At 58.0% G+C, this 8,795-nt stretch overlaps 1 protein-coding gene across 1 annotated transcript; it reads left to right on the top strand.

Moving 5' to 3' along the window:
• Window positions 1-8,485, top strand: ITPKA (inositol-trisphosphate 3-kinase A; the record flags this gene model as incomplete). The annotated part of the gene is made up of 7 exons (XM_081228939.1): window positions 1-489; window positions 6,339-6,435; window positions 6,518-6,734; window positions 6,875-7,079; window positions 7,318-7,419; window positions 7,717-7,788; window positions 7,892-8,485. The coding sequence occupies 7 exons, from the start codon at window positions 1-3 to the stop codon at window positions 8,093-8,095; spliced, it is 1,386 nt and encodes a 461-aa protein (XP_081085065.1). The 3' UTR covers window positions 8,096-8,485.
• Between the last annotated feature and the right edge of the window lie 310 nt (window positions 8,486-8,795).

Genomic DNA, 8,795 nt, shown 5'->3' with positions numbered 1-8,795 from the left:
ATGACCCTGCCCGGGGGCCCGACGGGCATGGCGCGACCGGGAGGCGCGGGGCCCTGCAGCCCCGGGCTGGAGCGGGCCCCGCGCCGGAGTGTCGGGGAGCTGCGCCTGCTTTTCGAGGCGCGCTGCGCCGCGGTCGCTGCCGCCGCCGCCGCAGGGGAGCCCCGGGCCCGTGGGGCCAAGCGGCGGGGGAGACAGATCCCCAACGGGCTTCCGCGAGCTCCCCCTGCCCCGGTGATCCCCCAGTTGACTGTGACGGCCGAGGAGCCGGACGTGACCCCGGCCAGCCCCGGGCCGCCCAAGCCGGAGGGTGGCTGGCTCCCGGCTGTGGGCTCGTCGCACCTGCAGCAGCCGCGCCGCCTCTCCACCTCGTCGCTCTCCTCCACTGGCTCCTCGTCGCTGCCCGAGGACTCGGAGGACGATCTTCTGAGCGACAGCGAGAGCCGGAGCCGCGGCAACGTGCAGCTGGAAACGAGCGAGGACGTGGGTCAGGTACTGGCCGCGGGGGCGGGGCCAGCGCGGGGCGCGGGGGCTGCGTGCGGGGACCTGCGTTGAGCTCTCTGCGGACCGACTCCTGCCCTAAGCTCCCTCCCCGTAGGGTCCCATTCTCACTCTTTAGGAGGGCATTGGGGTCAAAGGGAGGCGCCGGGCCGACCCCTCACTTTTACAGTGGTCACCCCGGTTCCACAGGCGAGTCACGGCCCGGGCCCTGGGGCGTCTAAGAGAGTAAGGAGGAGTCTGCGACCGGCCACTGGGAGCGGGGAGGGGGCGGGGGGGAGCGTGACTTGCTGGCTGAGAGATGGTTGGAGGGATCGGAGGGGCTTAGCGCTGCCCCACGAACTCTCGGAGAGTGGGGTCAACGAGTCTCCCTCTCTGCCTCCCCCTCTCCCGCGCCGCGGCCCCACCCCCCGCCGTTGCCACGGTTTCCCTCTCCTGAGTGGGAGTGGAGCCGCGCTCCAGGCTCTGCTCGCTAGCTGCCGCCGTCTGCTCCCGGAGCCTGCACCAGGCGTGGACGCAGGGAAGGGAGGGGCGCGGGACTGGGAGCTCTGGCAGGGGGCGGAACGCAGCCCGCCTCCGCTTTACTCCTCCTAATTCTGGCCCGGGAGAAGGTAAACTGAGGCCGAAAGGGTGGGACCAGCCTGCTGACCTCCGCCTCTGGTAGCCTGGATGTTCCGGGGCCAGTTTTGACCCTCGGACAACCCAGGCTAGGGTGCGGTGAAGTCATTCCCGGTGCCTGCCCCTCCTGCATGTGCCGCGCCTAGGATAGCCGTCTTGTTCCCCTGGTTTTAACCAAGGCCAAATACTTCACATAACTATCCGCGGTCAACGCGAAGGAGTTGCTCTAGATCCACGTTATGCAAGTGTCCCTGTAGTGGAGGGAGAGGTGGAGGGAGAGGCGAAGGGCGCCCCGCAGGCTCTGGTGGCTCGGGGCCTGCCCAGAAGGGCGGTGAGGGCGGCGGACGCGCGCCGGGGTTGCCGGGGCCTGCTGGACCTGGGCTCCCCCCGCGCTCGGATTGGACGAGGCGCGGGAGTCACTGTAATGACTTGCCGTGGCTCCGTGACTCAGTTACCCCTGAGACTTACATTACCCAGAGGGCGGCGTGGTTTGTAAGTGACACAAGAGGAAGAAGGGAAAAGTCTCATAGAGCAGGAACACACTCCGCCACCAGGTGTAGGGTGCGGGGAGTCCCTCTCTCCTCCCCCGGCGTACCCTGATCCCCGATCATTCCTGGTGCAACCCTGGCGCCTGAAAGGAGGCGGGTGCCGCCCAGTGGTTTCTAAGGCGGTGATGTGGGGCAGTGAGAGTACTCCTCCCTCCCCACCTCCGAAAACCCAGAGCGGTAGCTGTGGGCCTACCGCTCCCCCGCTCAAATCTCTGACAGCTGAGAGGCGGGCGCTGGAGGAAGGGAGCCACGAGGGGAGCCCCCAGCTTCGCTCTTCCTCCCAAAGGCGGAGGAGGTCCCGCGGCCCAGGACCGTGTACAACGTAGACAGGCCAGCCTGGGTCAAGACTCCGGGGACCAGTCGCAGCTCTGTCTGGGCGTCTTCGGCCGGCCTCTCCCACTCTGGGCCTCGCTGTCACCCGGCGCGGCAGGAGCTGGAGCAGATGGCCGTTGAGAGCCTTTCCAGCTCCAAGGCGGCGAGTCCCAGGCCTTCCCAACCCCCAGCACGCCGGGGCCTCCCCGAAGGCAAACAGCCGAGGCAGCGGCAGATAAGCCAGGGGCTGTTGACAGAGGCCGCCTGCGTCTGCGTGGAGGGCCCGGCTCGGACTTTGCCTCGCGGCCAGGCCGGGAGCAGCACAGTGCGCCCGCCCAGGCTGCCTTTAGGGCTTCCCCAGGTAGGAAGCAGAGCCCATCGGCTGGCTGACCGTGAAGGATGCACCTGGGAGAAGGGTGCTGAGGCAGTGCTCGGCAGCTTCCAGCTCGCCAGCCCCTTACAACTCAGGCCTGGGTGGACAACGGGAAGAGAGGGGAGGCTCTGCCCGGCTTGTACATCCTTCACTTCTCTTCCTAGGAGCTACGCACAGTCTTCCCAGAGCCTGGAGCTGGGCTCCCCGCAAGGTAGTTGGGACTGGGCAACCTGCCTCCCTCCTGGGTCCTCTCCTACGGTAGAGGGAAGAGTCATGGGCAGGGAAAACCATACAGGCCAGGAGAGGAGTTGGGGCCCTATCCCCAAGGGTGGCTGGCATGACTGTATTCTTAGGCCTTGTCTGCCTCTTAAAATAATTTTGGGGTGTTGCTCTAGCAGAAGAGAGGGTGTTTGACTCTTGTTCGTTTGGTTCTCTTCTCTCAGTGCTCCAGGATGGGTAAGGAGACCTGGATTCGATCCTGTCCTGGACCCAGAATTCCCACACTTCACTTCTCACTAATTATAGAGCAGAATTTAGGTTAACAGGCTTCCTTTTTAAAAAGCAAATGCCCCTGGGAGGGTGAAGTCGTGGGTCACTTATACCTTAGTGCAAATCATCTTATAAATTTAAACGGATTGTTCTCATCACCACCGCCACCAGGAGTGCTTATTTGATAGAGTATTGGGAACATGGTGAGGGGGTTGGGTGGTAGAGAGCTTTAGCCAGAGTCTGGATGGCTGGAGGTAGGGAGCAGAAGTCAGGAAGGATGGGGATGAACACCAAAGACGAAGCAAAGGATCCGTTCTGGCAGAAGATACACTGAATATCTGGTGTGATATGAGAAGGAGGAGAGTCCTCAGGGCTTCCAAATAGAGCTCAGACAAAGGAGGGTCTGAGGCTAGTATCCAGCTAAGCCCTGCCCAGAGAGAGATGCTCCCTGTCCAGCTCCATGAGTGAGGAAGTATCAGAGGGTCCTCCCGTGACTTCATCAAAGACTCTTTCACATGGTCAGCTCTCCTGAGCTTTTTGTCCCAAGATGTCTGGGTAGCCTCTTGGCTGTGAGTGGCTTTCCCAGACTTCTGTGGCGGAATAGACTGTGCCAGAGGATGGAGTTTTAGCCCTCTTTTCAGCTAGATTTCACTCTGTAACATAATGAATCTGCTTTCTGATATTCATACAATAAAAGCCTTACCTGCTCAAAAATATATTCCCTGCTGTTGTTCGTGTGCCCAAATCCCCACCCACCCACCAAAGAATGATTCTCCCAGAACCTTTTTGGATACATGCATCTTTCTATGCATTATGTTCCCTGGGGGAGGTAGCTCCCTAAGATGGAAGACTACAGAGTTCCATGATACTTGCATCAACTCCTTCCATGTTTGACCATATGCATTACTGGCAGAAGAACTAAATCCTGTCATTACCAACCAACCTCAAGAGGTGGCTGAGAGGGCTGAGATGGCATTATGGGTGTGAAAGCCCTTTGTAACCCACATGGCTGGAGCCAGCCTTAGTCTTTGCTGCTCTTGGCTGATATGGTCCTCACAAAACTGTGGTGGGGAGAGTGGAGAGATGACCCCATGTTACCTCAGCTTGGGAGCAAGTCAATGCTATGTTATCACACATCAGTCAAGTGTCAGTAGCCCAGGACTGCAGGTACTAAATCCTCTTCTACCAGGCACACCTTCCACCTTCCAGCCTCACTCACTGCTCCCACATGATCCCAGAAGAAAGGATGATGCCGTTCTCCCATCTCACCTAACCCAAGGCTGGTTCCTTCTTCTACTAGGGTGGCTACAGAACTAGATGTACCCTCTGATGAAGTCCATTCTGGTCCCACTGTCCCCCAAACTCTGCCAGTAAGTCCCTAAAGCTGCCCGAAGCCCCACCATTAAACCCATCCCTTTGGATGAAGCGGAAGTGTCCAGCCAACAGAGAGGGGTCCCCAAACAGATCTCAGTGTTTCCTCAGTGATTAAAACATACCAGCTTGTGGTTGCAAATTGCTTCATCTTGTACAAAACTCTTTCTCCTGCAGGGTCCCCTTTGACCCCTAAAGGGAGTCTGGGTGGTAGCATGGATTTTGGAACCTGCTGGGGCAATTGAAGCATGAGGAGGGGGTTGAACTGGAGGTTAAGGCAGAGGCTGGGGGCTGGGAGCAGGGATGGAGGGGATGTTAACTCTCTGAACTTTGATTGCCTTCCGTAAAATGACAATAATTACCACCTCATGCACTTGCTCTGCATGTGCAGCAGCATAACGAATCTCAAACTGAGTGTGGGGGAAGAGGGATGGTGCCACTCAATACACACAGCACATACATCTTCCTGGAATTTTATTTGAGGATTTGGAGGTGGGAGAGTTTTATAATAAAACTTGGATTTATTATGCAGCATAATGCAAACCTTGCATGTATTTAAAGAGTGAAAAAGGGAGTTTTGAAAGAGATGTCATGCTTCTAGTGGGCTGCTTCTGGCTACACCCCCAGATCCCCAGGGATTGGAAAAGTGATCACACCCTAGTGTGCCATGTAGGGACTTCAGTAGGCAAACAGGAGCAATGCTGTCTGATGGAGATGAGAAGTGCCTGGCATGCAGTAGGCGGTCAGTAAATGGTGGCTCCTGTTATGGCAACAGCTAGGTCCAGAGGAAACAGGCTCACACATATGAAATTCTCCCTTGGGTTCACTCAGATAGAAAGTGACAGAGCCAGGACTGGAACCAACTCCGGACTCCCCATCCAGTGCTCTGTCACTAACTTCCATCTCCTCCCCATGGAAAGGGGTTTTATGGTCATCAGCCTCCCCTGCTTAGGCCAGCATGCCAGTTCTCCCTCTCCCTGTTAGAACACCCTCTGGTCAGGGAAGCTGGATTCCTGGGTTCCACGCTTGTGGAGGCACACGTGTAACGCCTCTAAAAGGCAGGCACCCTGGGAGGAGGCAGCAGACACACTGTTTGGAGGAGCAAACCTCTGCACTTCAGTGGGTAGACACAGGACTGATGAGTTTGCGGTGGGAAGAGGAAAGGTCCAGAGGATGAGATACTCTCAGGACTGGCTGAAGGCTAGACACAATGGTCAAGAGGCAAAAGGTACACCAAAATCTACATTTCCCTCCCAATTTCATCTAAGATGACAGACCCTCAGCTCTGTATCCCATTTTCAAAGCCCAGGTTTCTGGGTCCAGATCAGGACTAAGGGTGCCCTGGGCCTTTTCAACTGGCTAGGAGTGAGATGGCATCTAGGGATAGCAAGAGGACCTTGGGGAGCCCAAAGCCACTCTTTCTCCAGGCCCTACCAGGCTGGCCTCCCTGCCCTGGGCCTATGTAATGGTTTGTTTCCATGTTTGTCTTTCTCCTTAAATGAGAGGAACCAATGGTCCCAAGTAAATGAAACAATAATCCAGATTTGTCCAGCTACTGCTTCATGCCAAGGAATGGGTTGGGGGTGGGGGCATCTGTCACACTCAAGCCTCATTTACTACTCACAACAACCCAGCGAGAGTGGTTATTTCCCCATTTTACAGATGACGAAACTGAGCTCAGAGGCTTCTCAGGCCGCAGAATATCCGGAGGCATTGGTAGAAATGCACATTTTTGGTCCCACCCCAGACTGCTCAGAATTTCCCTGTCGTGGACCTGAAAATCTCCATTTTTAAAAACAAGAGTGACCACCGTGTGATTCTCATGCTCACAAAAGTCCTAAAACCTCGACAGAGCAGTTTAGTAACCTGTCCCTGCAGCTTTGGAGCAGCAGAACTGGGTTGCAAACGTGAGCTTTCTGACGCTGAGCCCAGGGCTCTTTTCTGTCAACTCCATGTGCTTGTCTCAGGGTCCGCCACACAGGCTCACAATAAACTTTCCCTGATCGAATGAATGATTGACTCATCAGGCCCTAGCTGCTTATTGTTAAGGTTGGGCTGGGCGAGACCACGTTCCAGAGGAAGGAGGGCTTATGCAGATGCTAACTTACAGACCGGGACCGTGTCGCTTTCAGAAAAGCCACTGGCAGAAGATCCGGACCATGGTGAATCTGCCCGTCATGAGCCCTTTCAAGAAGCGCTACGCCTGGGTGCAACTGGCGGGGCACACGGGTGAGCACCGGGCAGGCACGGGGGAGGTGGGTGGAGGCGGGGAGGAAGGGACTAGGCAGCACTAACTAGCGCCTGCCCGCAGGGAGTTTCAAGGCGGCGGGCAGCAGCGGGCTGATTCTGAAGCGTAGCTCAGAGCCCGAGCGCTACTGCCTGGCACGGCTCATGGCGGACGCGCTGCGCGGCTGCGTGCCCGCCTTCCACGGCGTGGTGGAGCGCGACGGCGAGAGCTACCTGCAGTTGCAGGACCTGCTGGACGGCTTCGATGGGCCCTGCGTGCTTGACTGCAAGATGGGCGTCAGGTACGCGTGCCCTACCGGGCAGGTGGGAACCTGTAAAGGGCCCGGGGCGGGGACGAGCTCTCTACGCGTGCCCAAGGCCGCGCTTTACAGGGTCCGGGTGTGCGCCCGCTCAAGCCCCGCCGCTGTCTGCGCCTCCGTAGGACTTACCTGGAAGAGGAGCTGACCAAAGCCCGCGAGCGGCCCAAGCTGCGGAAGGACATGTACAAGAAGATGCTGGCCATAGACCCTGCGGCACCCACCGAGGAGGAGCACGCGCAGCGCGCGGTCACTAAGCCGCGCTACATGCAGTGGCGAGAAGGCATCAGCTCCAGTACCACGCTTGGCTTCCGCATCGAGGGCATTAAGGTGAGCCAGGCCCACTTCGCCTTGCACCTCCCGAGCCCTTCCCCCGTCCCAGCCCCACTGGGCGGTGTCTGTCTTCCATGTTGACCTCCCACCCTGAGAGTCCCCGGAAGAGGCAACCTCTGGCGGCAGTCTCGCTGTCCCTGGCATTCAACGTCCCGGAAGGTACCGCTGCTCTGGCCTGATCCTCTCCCCTCGGGCGGGCACGGGACCCCTGACAATTTCTGCCCACCTCCTACAGAAAGCCGACGGCTCCTGCAGCACAGACTTCAAGACCACGCGAAGCCGGGAGCAGGTGATTCGCGTCTTCGAGGAGTTTGTGCAAGGGGATGCCGAAGTACTGGTGAGTGCGGGATCCCAGAACCCTGAGGTGTTGGGGAGCCTGATACCTAGGGGTGTCCCCAGGTCAGGTCAATTTATGTAGCACCCTACCCTATGTGACCCCCATCATAGCATTTATCGCATTGTGTTGTAATTGCTTTACATTCCTTCCCTTCTGGCTGCGCGCCACGTGGGGGCCTGTGCCTTCCTCACCACGGTATTTGCCAAGCCAAGCATGCATCATGGCGCTCCTCATATTCGCAGAGGTTCAGCTGGTATTTAGTTAATTTGTTCTCCTCTCCTACTCTACCCTCTCCAGAGGAGGTATCTGAACCGCCTGCAGCAGATCCGGGACACACTGGAGGTCTCTGAGTTCTTTAGGAAGCACGAGGTAAGAGGAGTAGGCTCAGGTACCGGGTCTGTGGTCTGTGAGGGAACAGGGTGGAGGGCTTCTCCGGATTAGAGCCGTAGCCTGACGGTGTGGGACTCGGCAGGTGATCGGCAGCTCGCTCCTCTTCGTGCATGATCACTGCCACCGCGCCGGCGTATGGCTCATCGACTTCGGCAAGACCACGCCCCTCCCCGACGGCCAGACCCTGGACCACCGGCGGCCCTGGGAGGAGGGCAACCGAGAGGACGGCTACTTGATGGGGCTGGACAATCTCATTGGCATCCTGGCCAGCCTGGCTGAGAGATGAGGCTGGGCCCCGTCCCCACGGACCGGAGGGTCTGACAGAAGGACGTGCTGCCTGCATCCCCGCCATGCATGCAGGCGAGAGACTGAAACCCCGCGGTGCGGGGCGGTTCATACGGTACTATAGGGCCAGGTGCCGACCACTACAGGACACACTGCACGCGCAGGGCCTGGCCCCCATAAAAGCCCCAGTGTTCCCAGAGCTGATGACACTAATCTACCGGGCGAGGAAGGAGTAGAAGTGGGATGAGTGGCTTCTTCTTCAGCCCAGCTCTTCTGAGGGGGCTCCATACCTCTCCAGAGAAGCCAGATAATGAACTTTATTTCACAGGTACTAGATCTATTGGTCTGACCTCCCACACTACAATGGACTCCCCTTCCCAATAAAACTCAAAGACACCAGCTTTGACTCATGCCTCATCCCCTCCCTCCTCTGGTCCCTTCTTTCTCAGTTCCCTGGCATCCCTCACATCCACTCAGATCACTGGAGGATATGAGAAGAGCTCTTTATTACAGGTATCTGTAGTGTTGGGGGCTGCCCAGATGGAGGATGCTAGTGGGGTAAAGGCAATCTAGAGAAGGCTTCCTGCAGGAGGCAATTTCAATTCCCCACCTACACCTGGGAGTTGGGGGAGTACCCTCTGGTCCCAAATAGCAAAGGCTGGGAGTGGCCAGACTCTTGCCCAGGAGGCCTGAGACTGGTT

Source organism: Mesoplodon bidens, assembly GCF_964165515.1.
Source record: "Mesoplodon bidens genome assembly, chromosome: 3".
Lineage (NCBI taxonomy): Eukaryota > Metazoa > Chordata > Mammalia > Artiodactyla > Ziphiidae > Mesoplodon > Mesoplodon bidens.
The sequence above is the reverse complement of the archived record's forward strand: the minus strand, read 5'-3'. Positions and strand labels throughout refer to the sequence as shown.